This window comes from Zootoca vivipara, chromosome 17 (assembly GCF_963506605.1).
Source record: "Zootoca vivipara chromosome 17, rZooViv1.1, whole genome shotgun sequence".
Taxonomy (NCBI): Eukaryota; Metazoa; Chordata; class Lepidosauria; order Squamata; family Lacertidae; genus Zootoca; species Zootoca vivipara.
Genome location: NC_083292.1, coordinates 6,406,177 through 6,433,827, shown reverse-complemented (window position 1 = coordinate 6,433,827; position 27,651 = coordinate 6,406,177). Strand labels below are relative to the sequence as shown.

General features: G+C 47.1%; 1 protein-coding gene across 1 annotated transcript in view; it reads right to left on the bottom strand.

Moving 5' to 3' along the window:
• Positions 1-27,651, bottom strand: part of LOC118075944 (transmembrane protein 132C) — a 273,846-nt gene that overhangs the window by 54,566 nt on the left and 191,629 nt on the right. Inside the window, exon 4 of the mRNA XM_035098371.2 lies at positions 19,865-20,051. Coding sequence (XP_034954262.2) covers positions 19,865-20,051 — 187 coding nt within the window. The remainder of the gene's footprint in view (positions 1-19,864; positions 20,052-27,651) is intronic.

The window sequence follows — 27,651 nt, the reverse complement described above, 5'->3', positions numbered from 1 at the left end:
TATCAAGGTGATGGGCAAACAAGGAAGGTTGCAGAACTTAGTGTGTGGGTAAATGGATATGGTGGTCCTTCAAAGAGCTTGTGTTCTGATTGCCTTCTATGCAGCCACCGGTTTCTTCTAAGCAAGCAGTGTTTCAAGCTGCAATGACTTTATTTGGGGATACACCTTATTGTGCCTTTCCTGATTCTCCTGACAACAGTCAGTGAAGCACATTGCATATTGCAAATTGCAGGCTGGGTTAGAAGTCTGATTGCCATAGAGGCAGCTAGTCCGTTCTCTCTGGGGGTACGCCTTATTGAGGGGCAGTATTTCAATATGAGCAGAAAAATGAGAGTACTCCTAAACCAGGCATAGGCAAACTCGTCCCTCCAGATGTTTTGGGACTACAACTCCCATCACCCCTAGCTAACCGGACCAGTGGTCAAGGATGATTGAAATTGTAGTCCCAAAACATCTGGAGGGCTGGGTTTGCCTATGCCTGCCCTAAAAGGTAAAGGTAAAGGGGCCCCTGACCATCAGGTCCAGTCGTGTCCGACTCTGGGGTTACGGCGCTCATCTTGCTCTATAGGCCGAGGGAGCTGGCGTTTGTCCACAGACAGCTTCCGGGTCATGTGGCCAGCATGACAAAGCTGCTTCTGGCGAACCAGAGCAGCACATAGAAACGCCGTTTACCTTCCCACCGGAGCAGTCCCTATTTATCTACTTGCACTTTTATGTGCTTTCAAACTGCTAGGTGGGCAGGAGCTGGGACCGAGCAACAGGAGCTCACCCCGTCGCAGGGATTCGAACCGCCGACCTTCTGATCAGCAAGCTCTAGGCTCAGTGGTTTAACCCACAGCGCCACCTGGGTCCCTATGCCTGCCCTAAACATTTTTTTAAGGAAAAAAAGCACTGGAGGCAGCTATGCATACATTATATCATTCTAGGTGGGAAGTGGGCACAAAGGCAATCCAAAAGATGGCCAGTTAAAGGCAGTGAGGGACAGTCTGGGGAAAATGTGGGTTTTAGAGCCACACACACTGAATTCTATACCTCTGGACTATCCGTATTTTGCAGGAGGCATCCAAGCATATACCAGTCAATTTATTAAAGTGCTCTCTTGCCCCAGCACAACAAATCCATTTTTGAAAGAAAGAAAGAAAGAAAGAAAGAAAGAAAGAAAGAAAGAAAGAAAGAAAGAAAGAAAGAAAGAGGCTTTTTGCAGGTAGGAAAGTGGAGGGGAAATGTGGAGTGATCAAATGATTAATGAGAAGGTGCATAAACACCCCACAAGCAAATCAGGGCAATTCCTCATTGTTGTATAACCTTCCTACAAACAGACCAGAACAAGCACCCGAAGAAGACCAGATATAGGCTACCTTCCACATAAGCTTTGTGCTTCTAAATCAGGACGGATGCTCAATAAATAGGTCATCCAGAGGCAGTGGAAGGAGAATATTATTGGCTGGTGATTGTTTCCCATTTCATAGGGAAATTTTACAGCGAGGTGGAAGAATTTTAAACTGGTGAGGTTCTTTTTCATTTTTGTTTCATGCCAAGCTTGTCAAGAAAGTTTTGTTCTGTTTCTTGAGTGCTGGAAAATGCTGGCTGATCTCTCTCTCTCTCATTGTTGTCAAGAGGCATTCTGTCTATGAAAACTGAAAGTCACTTGGAGGGCTGTCAGTTTGCCGGGGTGGGAAGCACTGGATTCTTTTGCCGCCTGGACCTTTGCCAGCCATTTGCTTCTTAGCATCCACGCTTGTTGTGCAAGAGAAGTTGCACTCCATTAGAGGATGAGGCAGAGGGTAATGGCGAGGCAATGCTGAGGACCTTGTTCCAATGAAGACTAATGATCAGCACTTCTTTCACCCTTTGCTCTCTGGGTTCATATATAAAACTAGCTCTGGTGAGCGGAGCCTGCAACAAAATATAGTATCATCTATGCACCTACTAAGGTTCCATCTTCACTATACATTTAAAGCAGTATATTACCACATTATGGGACCCAGGTGGTGCTGTGGGTTAAACCACTGAGCCTAGGGCTTGCTGATTAGCAGGTCAGCGGTTCGAATCCCTGTGACGGGGTGAGCTCCCGTTGCTTGGTCCCAGCTCCTGCCAACCTAGCAGTTCGAAAGCACCTCAAAGTGCAAGTAGATAAATAGGGACCGCTACAGCGGGAAGGTAAACGACGTTTCCATGTGCTGCTCTGGTTCGCCAGAAGTGACTTTGTCATGCTGGCCACATGACCTGGAAGCTCTACGCCGGCTCCCTCGGCCAATAATGCGAGATGAGCGCACAACCCCAGAGTCGGTCATGACTGGACCTAATGGTCAGGGGTCCCTTTACCTTTACCTTATTACCACATTAACGAGTCATGGCTTCCTCCAAGAATCCTAGGAGCTGTGTGTTATAGGTGCTGAGAGTTTACCTCACAGAGATAAAATTCACAAAATTCCCTGGGAAGAGGGATTGACGATTAAACCACTCTGAGAATTATAGCTTGGCAAGGCGGCGAGGGGGTCTCCCAACAACTCATAGCACCCTTAGTAAACTATAGTTCTCAGGGTTATTTGAGGGAAAGCCATTGCTGTTTAAAGTGGAATGAGACTGCTCTAAATGTGCAGTGCAGTTGGAGCCATTATCACAGTTCTGTGACACATCCCAGCCAGGCAAAAACACTCAAGGAGTCTGATAAGGGACATGGCCTGGGGAGAGTAGGTGTGGCTTGGGGAAGAGTCACAAGGGCCAAATGAAGAGTCGGGGTGGTGGTGGTGGAGTATTCAGCCCCCAGGCTGGAGGTCACTACCCCAGTGGCTAGACATATTCAGTTCCCTGCAGAGATTCACTTCTCTGTAGCAGGAGTGCCCAAAGTTTTCTCAAAGAGGGCCAGATTTGATGAAGTGGACATGTGTGAGGGCCAAAGTTGTTGACTTTTTCCTAGGATTGAAGTTGTTGAGCTCTTTTTTGAGAGAGAGAGAGAGAGAGAGAGAGAGAGAGAGAGAGGGAGGGAGGGAGAGGCAATCTGTCCTGCGCAATTTGAGTCTCATCCCTTTTAAAACAAAAATTAAAAATGCAGCAACATTATGTACTCGGCCCTATGGCTACGATAACTTATTTATTTGCTAATTTACTTAGCAAAGATGGTATAATAGCTGTGATCAACAGAGAGCAGCAGCGTAACAAAATGCATGAATATTTTATCTAAAAACATACATTTGTGCACACAGCTGGTGTGGAAGCGTGCCCAGTGGGGGCTGGGTAGGGGACTTCAGCAGTAATGGATACAGCCCAGATTCTGTAGGATAGCAACTTCCTTCCCAATGTAGTTTTTTTTTCAGGGTATCAAAAGGAAGCTGACAGCCAGAATCATCCCATTGGCTGGTTGTAAGTAAGAATGTAGGCAGGTGGCGCCTAGTCTGAAGGCAGACTGAGCTTGGTGGGACAGTTCCCCATTCATCCTAATGGACCAGCCCCAACTGCATACAAGCTTAAAAATACAAAACACACAAGGAAAGGGGAGTGGAGCAAAAAGGTAGAAGAGGAAGATCTGATTCTTCTAGGCCAGAACAAGGTTGTGAGTTGTTAATTGAGCTTTTATATTCATTTGGGGCCGGGCTGCCCTTACCTTGCTGGTCAGACCTAAGAATTGTCCCACTGAACCCAGGTCAAAGACCCATCTAGTCAATCTTCCTATTCTAACAGTGTCCAACCAGATGCCTTTGGAGAAGACCTGAATGCAATGGAAATTTTAAAATTGTTTTTCAATGGTTGAAATATGTGGGGGGTTTTTTATATAGGTTAAATAGTACTGTTCTAACAGGCTTGTTGTTGTTGTTGTTGCTTAAACCATCCTGGGCTCCATTGAGGGGAAAGGCAGGATATAAATTAAAGAAACTAGCAAACAATTAAGGACCATAGTTCAGTGGTAGAGCCTCTGCTTTGTATGCAGAAGGTCCATGGTTCCCAGCATCTGCTGCAGCTTGGGATGGAAAAGGACTCCTGGGATGTACTGCAGACAACAACATGCTAGATGGATCGATCAATGACTTGACTCAGTATAAAGCTGTTTAATCCCTGGATCTTGGGAGAAAAGCAATGACAAACGTAGACAGCATCTTAAAAAGCAGAGACATCACCTTGCCTACAAAGGTCCGTATAGTTAAAGCTATGGTTTTCCCAGTAATGATGTATGGAAGTGAGAGCTGGACCATAAAGAAGGCTGATCGCCGAAGATTTGATGCATTTGAATTATGGTGCTGGAGGAGACTCTTGAGAGTCCCATGGACTGCAAGACGATCAAACCTATCCATTCTTAAGGAAATCAGCCCTGAGTGCTCACTGGAAGGACAGATCCTGAAGCTGAGGCTCCAATACTTTGGCCACCTCATGAGAAGAGAAGACTCCCTGGAAAAGACCCTGATGTTGGGAAAGATTGAGGGCACTAGGAGAAGGGGATGACAGAGGATGAGATGGTTGGACAGTGTTCTTGAAGCTACGAACATGAGTTTGACCAAACTGCGGGAGGCAGTGGAAGACAGGAGTGCCTGGCGTGCTATGGTCCTTGGGGTCACGAAGAGTCGGACACGACTAAACGACTAAACAACAACAACAACAATCCCTGGATAAGGGATTATGAAACAAGGTCCCTCGATTCTTTTTCTTTCCTCTCCCTCTCTCCCCACATACTCTAGGGCAAGAGTGTTATCAAATAATTAATTTAAAAGCACACCAACCTCTGCCCCCCACCTCTGCATAGCACATTAAGTTATTTCTACCACCGCACTAGGGTTTTTTTTGGGGGGGGGGGTTGGCTTGTTTTAACTTTGCAGATTAAGAGGATGGGGGTTTATTAACAGTGTGCAATTCACCTTGTACAGTAATGGGAGGAATCTATCCTGCAGACATCTCTCCAGCTCTTCAATTTTTTAGCAAGAGGGGCAGGGGAATGACGCTTGGGCACTTGAGCATCTATTTGTGGGTTTTATTTTCAGAATCCAATTTTGAGAAACAGAGAGAGAGAGAAAGCAGCCCAAGTGAAAGTTGCCTACCCCAGCTCCCTTCTAAAAACATAAATAAAGAAATAACAAAAGTAAAATCTCAGTTTAATTTAGTCCATTTGGCAAGTCTGCAGGGAGACATTACCACCGGCTCTCACCTCATTTTGGAGGCCCCTCTTTAATTTTTGATAAGCACTAGTAATAACACAGGCACTTGATCATGCGGCAGAGAGAAATGTGATGGTGAAGCAGCCATAAAAATGCCAACAAAGGGGTGGAGGCGGGAGAAGCAGAGGAGTAACTTCACAATCAGTGCACCCATTTGATCCCGCTCTTTTTCTTCCAAAGAAACTTTTTTTATATATCAAAACAGAACAGCAAACTCCTTATTTTATGGACTGAGTAGCACTGGAGGCTGATATGCTTGGGCAAACAGGGTTCTGCCAACATTGAAGCTCAACCTGTCCTCAACCAGCTTTTACCTACCTAACTCCTTACATGAGATGTTTTCCATTCCACCCTGTAGTTCAGTGTTCCTCAACCTTGGGCCTCCAGCTGTTTTGGGACTACAACTCCCATCATCCTGAGCTAGCAGGACCAGTGGCTGAGGATGATGGGAGTTGTAGTCCCAAAACAGCTGGAGGCCCAAGGTTGAGGAACACTGCTGTAGTTGACACATGCCCAAAATTTTTTTGTACCACTGCAGCTCATCTTCCACTCACACAAAAACCTGCATCCCCCCCCCCTTACTGTTCACTGTGGTGAGATTAAGCAATTTACATATCTTTTAAAATTATTATTGAGGTGCAAAATCAAGCATAGAATAGAATTATAGCAGAAAACAAGTATGAAATATCAACGTGAAGACAAAAAGGGGGCTGGAAACATCAGCAATGCATTCAAGACTTTTGAGATAAAAGAAATTACAGGTCTATTAAAAGAAAAAACAACCATAGACATGGATGTTTTCTAGGTAGATGAGCTGCATTTTTAGCAAAACCTTTGTTTTTTGAAGCTCTACTTGTATCCATGATTTATTATATTATCCTCATCCATTTCTAGACCTCGAGAGGTCAAAAAAGTAAGAACAAATGCCTTCCTGTTTGGTATGATTTTACTGTCTATGTTAATAATGCAGAGCATAACCAGTAATTTACACAATGCACATAATTAATTATGTAAATTACATAAGGTACATTGTCATTACATTATTTCACCCCATTCGTTTCAATGCCATAGAAATAAAATGCAAAGGGGGGGACGGCACCCACCATCAATTACATTTCGTTTGCAGACGGAAAGCAACAAAAGTGAATAATAATAATAATAATAATAATAATAATAATAATAATAATAATAATATATTTATACCCCGCCCATCTGGCTGGGTTTCCCCAGCCACTCTGGGCGGCTTCCAACAGAAATATTAAAATACACTAATTTCTTAAAGATTAAAAGCTTCCCTAAACAGGGCTGCTCATATCTGCTGGATTGATTTCCATTTCAGACATGGAACAAGTAAGTGAGCGCGGGCAATTCCCATCTCCATCAGAATTCTCTGACTTCCCTGCTCTTCACTTAGGACCAATGCAGGAGATGACACAGCTTATCAGCCGCCTCCTCCTTAGCCCCAGCATTGCCTTTGTAGAATTCAGCAGGGAGGGAAATGGGGTCCAAAGAACCCAGAATTAGTTGGGTTCACCTGCTGTTGACTCTGCCCCCCCCTGGCATTGGCTCCTTCTCCAGCTACTGTCGGCCTCCCTGCCTTCTGCCCTTCCCATCTCAAGGGGCACCACCCTCCACAGTTGAGAAGTGCAGGGAATTTCTCATCATGGAGTACCAGAGTGCATTTAAGCCTCCCCCACCCTGTGGCCATTCACTTCTTTTGGACTGCAACTCCCATCAGCCCCAGGCACTGCATGGCCAGAGTCAGGGATGATGGGGGTCGTGATCCAGAACCTCAGGAGGGTCACCAGGTTGGGGGGAGTCTGAGGCATCCAAAAGCAGTGGCTTTCATGCTGTGGCTTCCCATCTCCAGCAAAGAATGAGCAAATAGACAGCATTCATAGGTTATGAAAGGGAAGAGGAACAGGTCGCTGAAATTCTTGTGGATGGTGTCAGGGGTTTCTTGCGACTACTCTAGAGTAACGACGCTCCTCAGGTTACTTTTCCATAACGTGTTTATTGGTGCTGATATGTACAGTGAAGCAGGTGCAGAAACATGTCTGCTCACTCTGATGCAGAATCCAGAAGTGCCCCTCGGCGCGAACGCCCCCAACATAAAAGGCGCTGGACACTGAATCTCCTTCCTTTTCTCCTCCTTTGTAATTCCGGAACCGGCGGAAAGGGTCTGCGTTCCATGTTTTCCCTCTCCCCCTTGTCCCCTTCTCCATAGCTGCCAAGTTTTCCCTTTTCTCGCGAGGAAGCCTATTCAGCATAATGGAATTTCCCTTAAAATAAGGGATAACTTGGCAGCTATGCCCTTCTCTCTCCTCCCGTCTGTGGAGTCTGGGCTCTTTCATCCTGCCTGAGCCCGGGCACTCTCTCTGTGTGTCCTGACTTCCCTCCCCGGAGTCTGTGTTTCCTTCGCTACTCTGTGAGGAGCTACTTTTGATGATGGGGGGGTACTCTGTACTCCCTCCCCCTTACAGATGGGATACAGGGTTTTTGCTGGCCACTTTTAAGGTGGCCAAGAGATGTTTGTGGGTACATTTCCTTTCATTCTAAAATCCTCTTTTTGGTGGTCTGCTGGGGAACCTTTTCAGCCTGAGGGACAACCTTCCTTTCTACGCAAGCTTCCAAGGGCAGTTGGGGGCAGGGGCAGAGGCAAAAGTGGGTGGAACAATGAATGTGATGTTACTTTTGCAAAGGCTTTGTTTCCTCCATGGAGGGAAATAAAGAGGCATTACTAGAGTTCAAGGCTGCATTCTAGACAGACAAAAGCCATTAGGATCATAGCTGCCAAGTTATCCCTTTTTAAAGGGAAATTCCATTATGCTGAATAGGCTTCCTCACGAGAAAAGGGAAAACTTGGCAGCTATGCATTAGGATACAGAGCAGGGCCAGTGGAGTCTGTGGCCTGGCGAGGGGCTCAAGGACAGGAATTGGTGGGGGGGCTTGCAGGGCCACATTTGGCCCCTGGATCTGAGCTCTCCTTTCCCTGGTCTGCACTCTGCAGTTTCTTGGATGCCTGAATTCTCTGGAATCTGCACAACATCCACCATACAGGGAAAAAGGTAGAATAGAATCTAGGGAGAGCCTTTCTCTTCCATGTGCTTATTTTCCATGTGAAATGTTTTACAAATCAAAAAGGCAATTGTTCAAAAATGCTTTAGTGCAAAGAGTTCTCTCATCCACTTTTGCTGCATGTTGAAGGCTCAACCGCCCTGTTTGAGAAAGGTCGGCTTGCGTTCGCCCAGAGTTCCCACAAAATGCAGTGAATCCCCATTTTGTTTCAGCCTCCTTGGAAGACGGAGGACAGCATCCCTCAAAATGCCAATACTGATACTTGGCATTCGATAGACATCAGCTCGTACAAACTGCAGGGTAACCATTTTTCACTAATAGGGGATTTCAGAAGGCTTACGAGTGTAATAAATTGAAATGCAAGAGCATTTATTATTGTTTGGGGAGGTAACAAATCCCGCAAAAGGGACAATCAAGCTGATAAAGCAGGGAGGGGAAGCAGCGGAGAACTCAGACTTGAGGAGTCCAGATTAAAATTAATGCCGCCAATCCTCTCCTTTCCATTTCATTTGCTAAAGTTTCCGTTCTCTCCAGCGTGCCATTACAGACGCTGACAATTGTAGCGTGACAGCACTCACAATGCGCAGTGGGCTTCAGTTGTTAATGCCTTTTGCAATGTTACTGAAAAGAGGTGGCATGGATTTTCTAGGGCTTGGCCTGTATCAGGGATGCAGAACCTGGGGCCTTCCAGATGTTGTTGGACTCCCATCAGCTCTAGCCAGCATGGCCAATGCTTAGGCATAATAGGATTGATGGTCCAACATTTGGAGGAGTGCCAGCACATTCTCAAAGCAATCTAAATTAGTCTCATAAAACACATCCTTTTTAGACTAAAGGTAAAGGTAAAGGGACCCCTGACCATTAGGTCCAGTCGTGACCGACTCTGGGGTTGCGCGCTCATCTCGCATTATTGGCCGAGGGAGCCGGCGTATAGCTTCCAGGTCATGTGGCCAGCATGACGAAGCCGCTTCTGCAAACCAGAGCAGCACATGGAAACGCCGTTTACCTTCCCGCTATAGTGGTTCCTATTTATCTACTTGCATTTTGACGTGCTTTCGAACTGCTAGGTTGGCAGGAGCTGGGACCAAGCAACGGGAGCTCACACCGTCACAGGGAATCGAACCGCCGACCTTCTGATCAGCAAGCCCTAGGCTCAGTGGTTTAACCACAGCGCCACCTGGGTCCCTATTGTGTCTATTGTAGTCTGTGACCAAACATGACAACCATTGCCGATTTGGAATTCACCAATATGCAAAATTAACCAAACTTTTTTAAGAATTAGAATCTGACATTGGAATCTCTCTGGCAAGGCTCACTCAAAGACTTCACATTTCAGTGCCAACCTCAACTGGCCCTATCTATTTTCTTTTAAATCCATCATGACAGCCATCAAAATGCTGCGGGAAGATGTCTAAAATCTACCATCAAAAATGGAGACTATGACATGTAGGGGAGCAGATCAATGAAGAGTTCTCAGCAAATTAAAGTGAAGATTATTGTATGCAAAGCAAACTCTTTTCAGAGCTGTAGGAAGCTGCCCAGTCAACAGAGAAAGAAGAGGAGAGAGAAGTAGAAAAAAAAATCAGTACAGACATTGCATGACCAGGCGCGATAGCCCCAGCCCCCAAGGAAGGTGGGGAAAGGAAATAAAGACTCTGGCAACGTTATGGAATTAAAATTAAGCCACAACTTTATTAAACTTCCAAATGTAGGAAGACCTTGGATTAGGCCTTGGGCGTGTATCCCTCCCAGCCGGGGAACTGGGGCACATCAAGGTAAATGGGATATGGGGGTGCTCTGCGCGACATAAGTGTAGGCAGGCAGCTGAGCCCATATCCCCACACGCAGGGTAGTTCACTGACAACCCTTCAGTGCATGGCCAGTGACACCCATTTATGTAACACTTTAAGAAGGGACCCTGGAATCACAGCCGCGGGGGGGGGGGGTGAGTCACCACTTCAAAACAAAAAAAACAAAAAGAAAAACAACCCCATATTATAGGGAGGAAAAGACTAAAGGATTCCACCCAAGGCCATAACTGCCAAAGTTGTGACAAATTACTACGGGGAAGACAAAACCTGCCAATGCAGGAAAATTTCTTCCCGGTCCTTCAACAGCAACCAGTCAAAGACCATTGCAGCGCCTGCTAAACAGGAAGAAAAAGTTAACCTGTAAACAAGAAACATTAGCAAAGGGAGGGTAGGGACGGTGAATCTCCAGAGCCGACTGCCTGGCTAATACCGGCTCCTCCCCCTATTTATAATGAGTTTGGTCCCACTTCCTAGGAAATGAAACTTAAAGCTGAGGCTGGGCGTGAACCTCTGAATAATACACTGAGAAGCAGGCCAGCCCCCTTCTACTAACAAGTTCCCTGGGAACTGTAGTACTGCACGCGATCCCGCAAAAGGCACCCACAATATAGTCTGAGTGCGTCTTGTCCAGGCCAAGTCACAGTTTGACCAGGAAGCCTCTGAAGGCCTTCTAGGTCGAGCAAAACCCGTGACCAGATGACGTGGCAAAAGCCCTTTTCTGCCCATGAATACTCTTCACATGGGCAGAACCTCACAGGTCCATGGGTTTGAATTCAGGCTCCAGCAGCTCTCATGAAAGATATTCCAAATATTGCCATTAAAATTTCGAAGTGCATTTCAAAGATGCCAGTGGGGCAGTTTGGCAATTTTAGACTGGATTTCACATGCTTACTGGGATGGGGAGTCACTCTTGAAACAGACGTATGGCTAACTGGGATGTCAGGGGGGTGTCGGAGGGGAAGTCGCCCCCCCCCCCACTCATTATTTCCAATGGAAATATTTCTAATCTGGCATTTTTTCGATCTCTCTCCCTGCATTTTCAATGTTTTTTCCTGAAATGGGAGCAGCCAACCAGCAAAAGAGAGACAGGGGGGTTGGCAGTTATTTGCCTGACCTCTCCTGATTCCTGATTTGTCCCCCTCCCTCCCTGCATGGTTTCTGATGAACATGGCTGCTACCAACCAGTAAAGCGGAAACAAGGAAATAAGGAAGTACTGATGTTCGGATAACTGAATATGCTGTGTTTATATTGAGGTTTGGGCATAATTCTTTACGTGCAGATGAGTGAATTTTTGCATAGTGAGCTGGCGGAGAGCAGGACCTGCGTGTACTAATATCACTGCAAACATAAACTGTCTGATACTAAATACCTTTGTGCATCAAGAAACAGGCGCAATCTAAATAACACTACACACCAACTAACAACAAAAAAAAAAAATCCAGAAAATAAATGCTATTGGACAGGAACCAGCACCCCCACCACCCCCTCCAATATTCCAAAAAGGAAGGTGCAGGTGAGAAAGTTTCTGGGGTCCCTTGAAGTACCATCCAGTTATTCTTCTGACAAGGTGTGTTTGTTTCAGAGACCCAGAAGTCCAAATGCTACCTTTTGATGCTGTTTCAAAAGCCTTAAACATTTCTTGCCGACTGTTCCAGGAAACAATCAAGCAGTAGGCTGCTGAGAAGCACCTCGATTCTGCCAAGCAGTAATTAATGAGGTCCTTAAGGGGTTTGCATGATGACAGCAGAAACAATAAATAAATAAATAAATAAATAAATAAATAAATAAATGCACTAATGAGAAAGAATGCTTTATCATAATGGAAGGTAATGACTGAGGGCAGGATGATAAATTCGCTGGGAATTTTTTTTAACATCTATATGCAGCCGCTGGGAGAGATCATCAGGGGGTTTGGGCTGGGTGTCCATCACTATGTAGATGATACCCAGCTCTACCTCTCTTTTAAATCAGAACCAGTGAAGGTGGTGAAGGTCCTGTGTGAGTGCTTGGAGGCGGTTGGAGGATGGATGGCGGCTAACAGATTGAGATTGAATCCTGACAAGACAGAAGTACTGTTTGTGGGGGACAGGAGGCGGGCGGGTGTGGAGGACTCCCTGGTCCTGAATGGGGTAACTGTGCCCCTGAAAGACCAGGTGCGCAGCCTGGGAGTCATTTTAGACTCACAGCTGTCCATGGAGGCACAGGTCAACTCCGTGTCCAGGGCAGCTGTTTATCAGCTCCATCTGGTACGCAGGCTGAGTCCTTACCTGCCCAGTGACTGTCTCTCCAGAGTGGTGCATGCTCTAGTTATCTCTCGCTTGGACTACTGCAATGCGCTCTACGTGGGGCTACCTTTGAAGGTGACCCGGAAACTACAACTAATCCAGAATGCGGCAGCTAGACTGGTGACTGGGAGCGGCCGCCGAGATCACATAACACCGGTCCTAAAAGACCTACATTGGCTCCCAGTACGTTTCCGAGCACAATTCAAAGTGTTGGTGTTGACCTTTAAAGCCCTAAACGGCCTCGGTCCGGTATACCTGAAGGAGCGTCTCCACAACCATCGTTCTGCCCGGACACTGAGGTCCAGCTCCGAGGGCCTTCTGGCGGTTCCCTCATTACGAGAAGCCAAGTTACAGGGAACCAGGCAGAGGGCCTTCTCGGTAGTGGCACCCACCCTGTGGAATGCCCTCCCACTAGAGGTCAAAGAGAACAATTACCAGACCTTTAGAAGGCATCTCAAGGCAGCCCTGTTTAGGGAAGCTTTTAATGTTTGATGGATTTCTGTATTTTAGAATTTCTGTTTGTTTGGAAGCCGCCCAGAGTGGCTGGGGGAACCCGGCCAGATGGGCGGGGTATAAATAATAAATTATTATTATTATTATTATTATTATTATTATTATTATTATTATTATTATTATTTTAAAGCCTCAGCAACATAATGAGTTACCTCCAAGGATTTAACAAATAAATATTGTTTTTTTAAAAAAAGAAGGAAAAGAAACAACCCTCAAAAGCTTTTCACTTTCACTTTGTTATCTGACACATGTTTTGCCTTGCTTGGCTCTTTGGTTTACAATTCATTATATAGACAAATTCTCATCACCAAGGATGTTTTGTCCCGCATGTCATTATGGCTATTTCCTTGCCATGACTCTCAACAGCTCAGCTTCAGAAATTACTGTGGGAAGGAAGAATGGGAGGAGAGAATCAGAAGTGAAGAGGAAAGGATGACAGGTGGGCTGGGTTCTGGTCTTTTGTGTGGTAGCACCCACTTTTTTGAATTCCCTCGATCTCTGTTGTCTTGTTGGCAGCTGAAGATCTTCCTCTTTCAACAAGCCTTTTAATCAGAGATCTTTCCCTGTCTGCATCTGTACTTGAATTGTTTTTTTAAGATAGAATCAGAGAATTGTAGTGTTGGAAGGGACCATGAGGATCATCTAGTCCAACCCCCTTGCAATGCAGGAATCTTTCATCCAACATAGGGCTCAAACCCATGACCCCGAGATTAACAGTCTTATGCTCTACTGACTGAGCTATCTTTTAAATACGGTAAGTTTTTATTGTTTTATTGATTGCGTTTTTGCTGCCCTGGGCTCAGTTTGAAGGAAAGGTGGGATACAAGTGAAGTCAACCAACCAACCAACCAACCAACCAGTCAATCAATCAATCAATCAATCAATCAGTACCCAGGACTTCCTCTGTAAGCACAGAAAAATGATCCACTCTCCTGACTGGGTCACTTGCCGTTCTTGCATGGTGATGATGTAATTGCCATGTATTAGTGAAGCCTTCCTCAAACTTCACTCTAGCGCTGGGTTCTTCAATCTTGGTTTTTCAGATGTTGCTTGGCTTAAACTCCCAGCAGCCGCAACCAACACGGAGAATGGCCATGGTTGATGGGGGTTGTAATCCAACATCACTTGGGGATCGAACGGTGAAGAGCACTGCTCTAGATGTCGTTGGGGCTCCAACTCCCATCAGCCCCGGCCATCAGGGTCAATGGTCAGGGATGGTGGGCACAGGAGTTCAGCGACGGCTTCAGGGCACCAGTTTGGGGAAGGCTGTAGCAGTGTACAAACATCAGTGTCAGTCTCACTACTTGAAATTTTGTGTAATGCAGTGGATAGTATGTCAGAGGAATGGAGACAGCCAGGCTGAAATTCCTGCTTCAGGCATGAAGCTCACTGGGTGATCTTGGACCAGTTACTGTAAGCCTAGCCTACCTCACAAGGGACCCAGGTGGCGCTGTGGGTTAAACCACAGAGTCTAGGGCTTGCTGATCAGAATGTCGGCGGTTTGAATCCCTGCGACGGGGTGAGCTCTCGTTGCTCGGTCCCAGCTTCTGCCCACCTAGCAGTTCTAAAGCACATCAAAGTGCAAGTAGATAAATAGGTACCGCTCCGGTGGGAAGGTAAACGGTGTTTCCGTGTGCTGCTCTGGTTCGCCAGAAGCGGCTTAGTCATGCTGGCCACATAACCCGGAAGCTGTCTGCGGACAAATATAGATATATAGAGAGAGAAAGAGAGAGAGAGAGAGAGAGAGACCTTGAATGCCACTTACTGGAAGCGGCATGGAGGGGGGCAAGGATAGTTTGGATGGTTGCCTTCCCATTAGGTCTGAGCATCCTTAGATGTATCTCATGCATGCATGTCTGCCTGTCAGCAGCATCTTGGTCCTCAGACTCTATAATTCCATGAAATGTGGCCCTTTCCACAATTGTTACTAGAAAATTGTATGAGGAAGGTCTCATTCTGCACAGCAAGTGATCCAAAAGAAAAACAGACTCTCCACCCGCAGGTTATGAAACTGCTCACCCTTTTCACAAATACTTTGAGAAAGGGTCTTCAGAACCATCAAAGTGATGCATCCCTCTGTTGCTAGGTTGTCACAACACAACCTCGAGGCATGGGTAGGAGAGAGGGAAGAGGCAGTCTTTTCCTGGACTGGGCTGGCCTTCCAAGGTCTCTGGCAATCCTCTTCCCTAGGGTCCTTTTAGCTGCAGCCACCAGGGATTGAATGTGCGACCTTCTACATGCAAAACATGGACTCATATAGCACTCAGCTATACTCCCTCCTTTCCTCTCCAGCCGCAAAATCTTTCGCAACCCATAGACATTGGCTTATTTTTCACAACTGCCTGTTCTCTTCCTGGAAGTTGGAATAATCGTGCACAATCTGTGACATCACTGAAGCTCAGACACTGATGAGGAGCTTCAGACACTGATCTGAAGAAGTGTGCATGCACACGAAAGCTCATACCAAAATATAAACTTAGTTGGTCTTTAAGGTGCTACTGAAGGAATTTTTTTATTTTGCTTCGACTCAGACCAACACGGCTACCTACCTGTGATGAGGAGGAGTTGACAAATAGTCTTTTTTTTAAAAAAAAGTGCTTATTACGTATATATGGTTTTGTCTTTTGTATTTCACACTGAAACCCCAGCAAACAGTCTACGTTCTTTCCATGGTGCCATGAGCTTGTTTTGACTGTCCTCCAGGAGGCTTTTTGCAATATTTCTTCTAAGCCACAGCTTGATGACCGAGAGGTAAAAATGATACTTAAGCCTGAGTATGTAGCGGAAAAGACAGTGATACCATAAGCCAGCCCAGTCAACAGAGCCCCCACGGGCAACTTTGCAGCTGCTGTAGCAGCATGAACAGTAGATGCTGGAGAAACTTCAGAATCGGCCAGCCTCGAGATGAGCCAGCCTGTTCCCGCCGCAGATGCTGTTTGCTTGTGAGCGACATCACGGAGCGATGCTTTTCGATCTGGCGGCTGCCAAGTGCCGCAGCCACCATATGGGCCCACAGTTGCTGCCTTTGCCTGCCAGATCAGAAGGAAGGGGGGATAAGGAGAGGGAGCCTTTCTCCCCAGGATGCAAGGAACAACTGTGACAGCTGAGATGTCTGAGCGAGCCTGCAACAGGGACAGCACTGGGAAGCTGGAGGCTGAAAAGGTGAGGAATTTTCAGGACTGCTGAGAGCTGCTACTGTTTACATCAGTGAGGTGTGATCAGTTTCCAGCCTGAGGGCTGGATTCCCTTCTGAGCAATGTTTTGAGGGGCACATGCCAGTGATGAGTGAGGCCAGAGGCAAAAGTGGGCAGAGCAATGGGTGTAATTTTTACTTAGGTGCAGTAGGCTAGTTTTTACACACACTCACACAACTGTCTCCATCCTCCATACAGGCAAGCAGGAGGCATTCAAGGATACATTCCAGCCTGGCAAAAGTGCTCAGGTTGCAATTCAAGGCCGGGGAGGGGGGGGGAATGGCCTAGGGAGAGTTCCAAGGGCCAAGGAGAGAGGCATGGAGGGCCACATCCAGGCATTCAAAAAGAGTGTCCCCACCCACACCGAGATGCAGTCTCATTCACCTTAATGAGAATTGACCCAATTCACTCTTCTCAAAGCAATATCAAACCATAACAAAATTCATCTTCAAAACTCACACTTCTCCTAATTTTGCCATGCAGTTCTTTAACCCAATGATTTGTAGAAAAATGCATATATTAGGGGAAGCGTGTACATAAAAATGCATACATTGGTAAAAAATAATTCATAAAAATGCTTTCACACGAAGATAGTCATGAATTTACATGAAGACTTAAAAATAATAATCAGAAATTGCTACAGAAATGTAGGGAACTGAGTGGAAAAATGAGAAACTGAGAGAAGGCAAATTGACCGTCCACCTGTACTCAACTGTTCCACTATTTCATTCTACTGCATCAGCAGGCCGGGTCTCCCACAGGCCCCGCTCTGTTCTAAATTTCCAAAATCTAACTTTGAGGGGGAAACTTGGTACATAATATAAGGGACCTAAATTTTTTAATATGGAGTTGGCAGCACTTAGCTTGCCTGAATGCACAGAGCAATTCTGACTTCTTAGCAGATGGCTGCATCAAACTTTCCCTTTGACTCTATCTTTCTCCCTCTGTCTCACTCTCTCTGTGATTCTGAACAAGGATATTGCCAGGTAATCAGCTCAGCAGGAGATTAACGCTCAAATGAAGAAGAAACTTTTTTAAAAGAGCCCGGCTGGAACTGCAAAGCTAAAGAGAAAGCAGGGAGCTTTCCTTTATCTAGTCATATCCTGCTAGCAAAGGCATTTTTTTAAAAAACCATTGGCACATTATACACCTGGATTTTATCAGTACGACACATTAGAGCTCCCGCCATGCCTTATCACCAGGCATGGCAGAGAAACAGATGCACTCAGCACTAAGAAGGTGCTTCAAAGCACATTTTAGTAGGTTTCCATGTATCAGGCTGCTGTCTGATTTTTATCCCCTCCTCTCTCTTTTTGGGACCAAGTACTATAAATTGCAACTGACTTCCACCAAGAGAAGGTTCCATCCTGAGCTGCCCATTAACATCAAGTAGTCTGAACTGCTTTTCTTTCTGTAATCTACCGTGTTTCTCCTAAAATAAGACGGGCCTTAAAAATAAGCCATGGCAGGCTTTTCACGAGTAGAATAAATATAAGACATACCCCGAAAATAAGCCATACCGGGTAGTGTTGGGAGCAGGTCTGGATGGCGCTTCCGTTAGAAAGAGGTAGAAAGAGGGAAAGGACGATGCCTGTCGGTGCAGCGCGAAGCCCTGACCCAGCAGGACCCAGAGAGAGGTGAAGCCCTGGGACCCGGCAAGAGCCTCAACGCGTGCCATGCGAAGCCCCAGCAGGAGCTTTGGCGCGCGCTGTGCGAAGCCGCAGGACCCGGGAGGACCTGGCAGCAGGCTCAGCGGGCGGCGCGCAGAGCCGCAGGACCTGGCAGGAGCCGGCAGCAGCTTCAGCCGCGCCGCGCCGCATCGCATCACGTGAAGCCGCAGGACCTGGCAGCAGGTGGCGCGCGAAGCCGCAGGACCCGGCAGCAGCCTCAGCCGGCTGCGTGAAGCCCGGGACCCGGCGGCGGGCGGCGGGCGAAGCCGCAGGACCCGGCAGCAGCTGGCAGCAGCCTCAGCCGGCTGCGTGAAGCCTGGGACCCGGCAGGAGCTTCAGCTGTGCCGCATCGCATCGCGCGAAGCCGCAGGACCCGGCAGCAGCCTCAGCCGGCTGCGTGAAGCCCGGGACCTGGCGACGGGCGGCGCGCAAAGCCGCAGGAGCCGGCAGGAGCTTCAGACGCGCCGCATCGCGCGAAGCTGCAGGACCTGGCAGCAGCCTCAGCCGGCGGCGTGAAGCCCGGGACCCAGCAGCAGGCGACGTGCGAAGCCGCAGCAGCCAGCAGCAGCCTCAGCCATGCCACGTGAAGCCCTGGGACCCGGCAGCAGGCTCAGCGGGTGGCGCAAGAAAGCCCTGTACCATACTTAATAATGCTGTACCCTACTTAGGTAATAAAAAAATAAGACATCCCCTGAAAATAAGCCGTGGTGTGTTTTTTTTTGGAGGAAAAATTAATATAAGACGTGTCTTATTTTAGGAGAAACACGTAACTGGGACTGAGTCAAAGCTATACACAGTTATTCCACAAACTTTCCCTCCCATCAAAATCACCCCGACTTTTCTTTTTCAACCACTCCCTGCTGTTTGTGCCTAGAATTTTCTGTTTTGCCTGTTTGTTCACAACGGCACCTGACTTTGCTCACCCCCAGTGGTGTCACTGTGTAGTCAGAGCTGAATGGCTATGTAGTACTTGCAACGTCTTCCCAGTGCACTGACACATGAGCAGATGCAGTGACCTAGCGTGGGTTGCCAGCACCCAGAGCAAGGCAAGCATTGCACCCCCTAATTTTGTGGACATTGCATGAGGTGCTCCCTGGAGCCAACAGTTGGACTCTGCTGCACCCCTGCGGTATCCGCTCTTCAGGTAGATCACCTGCCACCTGCTGGTCCTCTTGTTCACCCTTTCAGCTCTGCAAGCTCCCAGTAGGAGTGGCAGCTTGTGCGCTTTGGCGGGCTTGGTGGTGTCCCAGGAGTGCTGGAGCCGTGGCTGCAGCAGGCATAGTAGGATGGTGATGGAAAGAAGGTACAGACACAAAACACAGCACTTCCCTGACCACCTCTCCTGGGCTGTGCAGTGTGAGGGGCTCATGCTGCTGCCAGGGTGAGGGTGGGCACTGGCAGGTTCTGGGCATGCCGGCGGCTCTCGTCTCCATGCTCCTGCTGCTGGGTGCGTGCCTCGCCCGAGGACACATGCCAGGAGGGAAGCCCTGGGGAAGGACTGGCACGGGCTGGGAAAAGTTTGGGCTCTGTCGGGCAGGAGTTCTACCCCCTCCAGCCCCAGATGCAATGCCAAAGGTGCCTCAGAGCTGCTGCCTCCTGGCCACCAAGTGGGAGACAGGAGTCCCGCAAGAGGTCCTAGCACCCACCCCGTGTCTCTGTGGGCCTCTTCAAGAGAGAGCAAGTAGCTTAGACAGCCCATCAGTCCTCTTGCTCACTCATTGAAGGAGCAAGCAGCAGAGAGCATGGCTGGGCATGGGGATTTATCTGAACATCAGTGCAACAGGTAGAAGTTAGGGAAGGGGAAGGAAGGGAGGATGTGGGAAACTTTGCCTTTCCTTCAGCACTTTTCTTCAGAACAAGTTCTCCATCCCTGTCATAGACATACCATAAAATGCAGACTGGATTCTGACTGGGGGAGAAATCAGAAAGAAAGCCACAATATCTTAATCCTCTTTTTCTCAAATGTTTCATTTTAAAACCATTTATTGTCAGGATAACATGGTGGTAGTGGGGAGCCATGGACCCTGAGCTGCTTGCAAGATACCGTAGGCAGAATAAAACAAATTATTAAGTTGCAGCACTCACCGTGAAAGAACCCTCAGAATTAATAAATGGCAATAAAAGTAAATTTTGAAAAGGACTACATCTGTCTACGTGAACTCTCTTACCATCGCCAATGGAACAATCCCGACAAGATCCTTCTGGCAAATGAAGATTTCAGAGAGGGCTGGGTCTGTTGTCCCCTTTCGAGGATATTCCACCTGCCAGGTGATAGGCTGTGTTCCGGAAAGACTGCTGAAGCTGGCTATTTCAAAGTTCAGCCGCACCACCTCGCTGAACATATTGTTATTATTTCTGGAATAATGGCAGGGGTGGGGGGTGGCGGTGGGGTTGAGAGAAGAAAAGCAGAAAAGGCATTCAATTAAATAGATTGGCAAACATAGTATGGCCAAGGTGAAAGTTCACATCAGGAATCAGGAACATTTTCCAGCCATGCACCCTGGCAGGACCAGAGATGAAAGTGGGTGGAGCAACGCGTGGAAATCTGACCTTTGGACAGTAGAGTACAGTGGTGCCTCGCTAGACGAATTTAATTCGTTCCACGGGTCTTTTCTTATAACGAAAAATTCGTCTAGCGAATCCCATAGGAATGCATTGAATTTTTTTTTGAATTTTTTTTTGCCCATAGGAACACATTAATTGAATTTCAATGCATTCCTATGGGAAACCGCGATTCGCTAGACGAATTTTTCATAAAATGAATTCGTCTAGCGAGGCAACCTCCACTAGAAAAAAACTTTCATTAAGCGGAAATTTCGTTAAGCAGGGCATTCGTTAAGCGAGGCACCACTGTAGCTTCGGCACACACTCACATACTGCTCCTTATTCTCCATCCAGGCAAGCAAGAGACATGATCAGATTTGAAAGACACATTCCAGCCAGGCAAAAGCTCTCAAAACAGAACCAGTGAGAAATTATGTCTGGGGAGGGTCTGTAGCATGAAGAGAGTCCTGAGGGTCAGATAGAGAAACTTGGACAGCCTCGTTCGATGCTAGAGCCTGTGATTCCACACCCTCTGCTTTAATTATTTGAACATTTGATTGGAATTCACAGGGGCTGGGATTGGCAATGGGCCATGTCTATGAGAAAAGAGTAGCAAAATGATACGGCAAGTTCTTTGATGGTAGATAGCATACCCCCTAAACTTCCCCCCCTTTTTTGCAAGCACCTACTCTTCTTCCCTACTAATTTGCATTAAATTAATAAATGTCTTAGATATAAAATTAAAACTCTCAGAGAAAGTTAATCAAATCACCTTAACTATACGTAGGAATACAAATCACCATAAAATGTTAGCAAACCCAAAAGTCATACGATAAAGATGTAAAATGGTTGCAAGCTATGTATAATAACAAACAAATAATTCAAATAGGTCTACCCTGAGTAGAATTTAATTGGAATCAGTGAAAAGTGTCATCCCCCAAAGCAGACCAGCCCATTTCACCTCCGTTCTGAAATTCTGCACCAAACTCCCCACTGTGGCCAATGTAGGAATATAGACAGGACTAGACTTGCCAACATTTTTTTCCCCTCTTTGCTTTTCTGTACCTTTAATGGACCCTTGATCTCCAGACACCGGTACACCATCCTGCTTATTTTTGGGTCCTAGAGCAACACACACACTACCTCAGGTACAAAGTGAAGCATTTCCACCCCAAAACTATGGAACATCATTATTTTGCTTCTCCTTCCTGTGGTTCCATAGCTCTCTTGCAATACTCCCAGCAGATGAAAAGGGCTGCTTGTAATTCACTTGCCTTCAGCTATCATTGCCTTAGCTAATGGTTTGCTTTGCCTCCCTTTCTCCCTCTCCTTTCATTTTGTTTTTAATTTGAGTTAACTGTTTCTCCTAAACTCTTTAGCGTGTACGCAATAAAACACCTAAGCGGATTGCTCTAGAAATAAATCCCCTTTCAAACTCAGGTTCTCTCCCTCCTTCCCCCTTCCCATATCTTTGTTCTTTTGAAAAAGTCAGATTTCTGCTTAGTATTCATCCGATGTGGAAGTCTCTCTCCGCAGACACTGAAAGCAAAACAGCATTTTCCTCCACAGGTGATAGCAACAGTTTAAGGGCTTTAAAGCTTCAGAGAGAGGCTATAGTTAAGTTAGACACCTCAACAGGAATTCTCAGGGAAGGTACAGTATCTATTTTTTCTCTCCAAAGTTTCAGTTTCTTAAAGGCAGATAGCAATTATCAAACTGGGGCCTAGATTCACTTTGGATCACCCAGCAGTGGCAAATCTCCTTATGTTTTGTGTCTCTTTCACATATGCTCAATTCTTAGGTCTGTTCTAGCACATCCTATATAATAAAGTGCAAGTGTCTCTGCGTCTAGTCCCTGTGTCCCTGCTACTGCGCATGTGCCCCACGGACACAGGGATTGGACACAGAGACTTGATGCACACACACACACATGCTCTCCCCACCCCACCCTACCCCTCTGCCTACCATTTCCGTCGCAGTCCTCAGAAGAATCACGGCCTTCTCCTGGGCGCCCGCCCAGAATGTATAAGTATTTATGGTGCATCATATAAATTTATACAAATTTATTACCTAAGAAGGAGTCTGCCCCCTGAGGAAACTATTCCTGTGAAATGGGGAACAAGCTAGCTGCCCGTCGGAAGACGTAGCACTTTATTATCGGACTTGATTATCGGACTTGATTATTGCACTTTACACTGGACCTTTAAGACTTCGAGCATGACATTTTGTACATATTTTTGAATCTCTTTGTATATGTGAAGGTTGTTAGTGCATATTCATTTAAATATTTGCTCTTCATGGTTGTTTACCTTTTCATTGTTTTGATGTGAATGGGTCCTATGACCTTAACCTCCTTTCCTACACTTGAGTTTCCCCAGGACTCAAAGCTGACTAAGTCCCTAAGGGCTGGACTCACTGAGCTGCACCCCCACAGTGTTGGATTGGCTTGAGGCAGGAAGAAATGATGGACTAAGCCTGTTGCCTTCATGTTCCATTCCTTCCCTTTTCGGTTGCATGGAGGTGGCCTTTCCTCATGCTTCACCCTTGATAGAGAGGAATACCTGTCAAGTGACATGCTCCAAACACCACCAGCTGTGTGTACTCTCATGTGGCCTCCAAATGCCCAGCCAGTGATACATAGGGCCTCCAGGGACAAAATATTGCCAACCCTGGCTTATGTGATTATAAATCTGTCTTTAAGACACTGCCTTAGGACACTGTGTGTGTGTTCTTTTCTGATGTAACATGGTAACAAGGCAGTTACAGTTATAGCTGCATTGTAATTTCAGTGTTCTCCCTCTCTCCCTCTCTTTGTTTTTAATTGTCGGTTTTATTACAGTAGTTATTTAAAAGAGTAAATTAACCAAGTCACAGCCGCCTGATTATGTCTTTCTGGTGAGACATCATTTATTTATGCCTTGCTCTGGCAGGGCTGAGATGCAAGGCTTGTGGAGAACTGAGACCCTGGTGATCCTCACTACCACCATAATCAAGAAACAGTTTTCAGATAGTAACACAGGGATGGGAAACTCCTTTTAGCCCAGCAGGGGAGATTGTTATTCCCCCGTCTGACAGCTAGATGCAGATGCAGTCACCCGCCTGTCATTCACTGGATGTCACAATGATGTCAGGTGACATTGTTGCCTGCAGAGATCTTCAGAAGCCCCCTCTCAAAGTGCTATTTTGTACACCACATTGGAAAGGGCTTTGAAGACACCACCCATCAGCTAGTTGGTGGTACCTGCAAACAGGGCCGGTGCTAGGGTTTTTTGCGCCCTAGGTGAGATCACCTTCTGGCGCTCCCCCCCAATCATATTTCAGCTACATCCCTCCCCAGTTCTGCCTTGCACCCTCATTGAGCGTTGTTGCCTTGCTGCAATGTGTCCTTGGAGCCTGTGATACTTCTTGCGCAATTACCCCTGGAGTGTGAACGTAACTAGCCTAGTATACAAACATGAAAGGAGCAGAGGAGGCTTTATGTTTGGTGGGTGGGAAGGAACAGAACCTCAGTTATTTTTATTTATTTACTTGATTTAGGGCAGCTGCTCCCCTGCCCTGCTTGGCTATGCCCATGGGGCTTTTGATGGCTACCAGCCATGTACAGCAATGCTCCTGAATACCAGTTGCTGGAAACCACAGGAGGGGATAGAGGCTCTTGCGTTCGAATCCTGCTTGCGTGTTTCCCACAGGTGACTGTTCAGCCACTGTGAGAACAGGAGATTCCTGTAGCCAATCAGAAGCCGTGCTGGAAGGGGCGGCGCTCAGAGGCACCCACAGCTTCTGATTGGCTGCAGGAATCTCCTGTTCTCACAGTGGCTGAACAGTCACCTGTGGGCGCCGCCCCTTCCTTCCCGCTGAGCAGCAGCGGCCTCAGAGGAGGATCACCTCCCACGTCGTCCTCCTTCCCCAGCCCGGGCCCAGAGACGGCCCTGCAGGCAGCACCGGGCGGTGGCGGGCGGGCTGTTCAGCGCCCCCTCCGCTTCAGCGCTCTAGGCAATGGCCTAGTTTGCCTAAGTGGAAGCGCCGGCCCTGCCTGCAAATACCCTTTAGGATGTGTTAGATGTTTACCTTCCTCACACCTTACATCATATTTGATGGCCTGAGAGGGTCAAATGGGGAAGCCTGGTGGACCTAATTAGGCACATGGGATAGAGGTTCCCTATTCCTGTAGTCAAAGCCTGGTTTACAGGTATCCAGAGTCAGGTAATCATCATCATCATCATCATCATCATCATCATCATCATACTATAATAATAATAATTATTATTTATTATTTATACCCCACCCATCTGGCTGGGTTTCCACAGCCACTCTGGGCGGCTTCCAACAAAACATTAAAATACAATAATTTATTAAACATTAAAAGCTTCCCTAAACACGGCTGCCTTCGGATGTATCCTAAAAGTCTCTTTGACATCTGGTGGGAGGGCGTTCCACAGGGCGGGTGCCACTACTGAGAAGGCCCTCTGCCTGGTTCCCTGGAACTTGGCTTCTCGCAGCGAGGGAACCGCCAGAAGGCCCTCGGCACTGGACCCCAGTGTCCGGGCAGAATGATGGGGGTGGAGACGCTCCTTCAGGTATACTGGGCCGAGGCCATTTAGGTCTTTAAAGGTCAGCACCAACACTTTGAATTCTGCTCGGAAACGTACTGGGAGCCAATGTAGGATTTGCCCTGGTGTTGCTGGTGTTGCCCTAATGAAATCGAAAACTCATTATATGTCCAAACTGGGCCTGATAACTGCCAGATCTCACAACTATTCTGGCATTCTATCTATTGTACTATGCTGCCTCTACAAAATCATGGTTGCAAGTTTCAGACATCAACAGAAGCTTTCTGGATGAAGAAAAATCAGATTCTAGAATGAACTCTGCCTTCAGAAAAATCAACTGAAGTGCTGCAATTTCATTTTAGCCTAAACTCAGTTTGTGACGACTAGAGGATGCAAGCAATTTGTAAGAACCAGAGTTAACAGTCAAGGCAAGCTAAGTGAAGGGCTGGGGGCTGGGCTGTTGCTTCCCCTCAATTTTAAGACTTTGTCTCTAGTTGCTAGCCTCCTCCTTGGCACTTGTAAGATGTAACTTCATTTGGCACTGCATGCTTGCATGTATTTGCTGTGGGAATTTCCCTCTCTCTCCTGGAGTTCCTTGGCTAGATCTTTCCCCCTCCTCAGGATGGAATAATTTGAGATGACAAGGGCAAAACACACATATCTACATCTATCCATCTGTGGAAAGAAATTGATATCTACAGAGCATTCATGTACATGTCTCCTCGGAAGCAAGCCCCATCAAAAGGGAATCTTTTTCAGCCTGGGGGCCACATTCCCTACTGGACAACCTTTCATGAGCCACAGGCCAGCGATGGATAGCGCCAGAGGCCAAAGTACATGGAACACCAAATGTAAATGTCACCTTTGTACAGTAGGCTAGTTTCAACTCTCACTCCTCTCTAACCTCTATCCAGACAAGCAAGGTGCATGATCAGAGTTCAAGGCCAGGCAAAAACACTTAAGGAGGATGAGAACAAGGACAGATGAAGGATGTGACCTGCACCGGGAGGGGGGGCTGACGAGGGAGGGTGTGTGACATGAATAGAGTCCCAAGACCAGATGGAGAGGCTTGGAGGGCCACATGTGGCCCCTGGGTCTGAGATCCCCCACATCTGCCCTACTGAGTTTAGTGGGGATTATTCAGCAGTGCAGCTCAGTAGCTCAAGGCTCAGGACTCAACGTGGGAGCTTAGAGCATTGAGGTGACAATCACTTCAAAATGTGGCAAGGCAGTCATACTGTCTTTGCTTCCACCATCCCCATGCCCATTCTGCTGAATTTTCACTGGACCTCTCTTCCAAACACCTGCCTTGATGGCACCACGAGATTTAATCCCTGGTAAATAGGCATAGGATTGCAGTTATATGGCCTCAACGTTCAACCCATCAAACAGCTAAATGAATATCCAGAGAGGGGACCCAGGTGGCGCTGTGGTTAAACCACTGAGCCTAGGGCTTGCTGATCAGAAGGTCAGCGGTTCGAATCCCTGTGACGGGGTGAGCTCCCGTTGCTTGGTCCCAGCTCCTGCCAACCTAGCAGTTCGAAAGCACGTCAAAGTGCAAGTAGATAAATAGGAACCGCTATAGCGGGAAGGTAAACGGCGTTTCCATGTGCTGCTCTGGTTTGCCAGAAGCGGCTTTGTCATGCTGGCCACATGACCTGGAAGCTATACGCCGGCTCCCTCGGCCAATAATGCGAGATGAGCGCGCAACCCCAGAGTCGGTCACGACTGGACCTAATGGTCAGGGGTCCCTTTACCTTTACCTTTTTAAATATGCATAGGATTGCAGTTATATGGCCTCAACGTTCAACCCATCAAACAGCTAAATGAATATCCAGAGGAATGCATCTAAAGCATGAGACCTGCTGTCTACAGTCAGCCCTCTCCACCATTGATCCACTCTCTTCATTGTTGGGGCCAAATTCTCTTAAGAGCTGGGGCTGAATTCCACTGGAGTCGTGGACTTGGCTCATCAAGGGTTTGGTGAGTTGCAGAGAGAGCCCTTAGCTGCTGTTATAAACTCCCCCATTCCAAAGTTTGGATGCATCTGTGCATTGCTTTATAGTCATCCAGTGGAGGCTGGATAATTGGGACAAATGGGGAACCACCCCACCAATGCTAGCCTGTGCTCTCCTCACCTGCCTTCTTACTTCCAAGCAGTCCAGAGGTGATCCTGGCTGTCAGCTTCCTCCTCTTTAGTTTCACTGTTGCCCTTGCTCAACTCAGCAGAGAGGAGGATGGAGGCAAATCCACCATTAATGGACTGTGCCTGCCATTGGCTTAGACACCACATGCTGTTGGGGAGGCCTCTGCTTTTGATCCCCACCAGTCCCAATGGACACCAGTCACCACTGCAGTCATCAAGTGATAAATACAGGATGAGTCCTTTAAAAGAGGGCCCCGTGGATACAGAGTACACCTGTTCCATGAGGCCTCTTTAAAAAGACTCACCCTGTACATATGTATGAACTACTACAGTTCAGAAAAAAAGAAAAGACGCACAAAATGTTCACTGATCTTTAAAGGTTTCATGGGGTGTCAATTGATGGCTTTTGTCCACAACACAAATGAACTGAAGACAGCTTTCTCCCCCACCCCCACCCACAACAGATAAATGGACATTGGTTTTGTGAATCCCTGGCACAGACAATTCTGTCTGACTGTCAAACACAGAAGAGCAAAACATCCTCAGTGTTTCAAGAAGACAAATGAAAGAGATACAATCCCAATGTGAAATGGTCTGTGAGAAATGTAGGAGCTGACTCAGATGATGCGGACGCTTTGCTGATAAATTCTGACAGGGGCAAAAACTTATTTCAAGTGATGCCTCTGAGCAGAGCGGGTCAGGTCAGGTGAACATG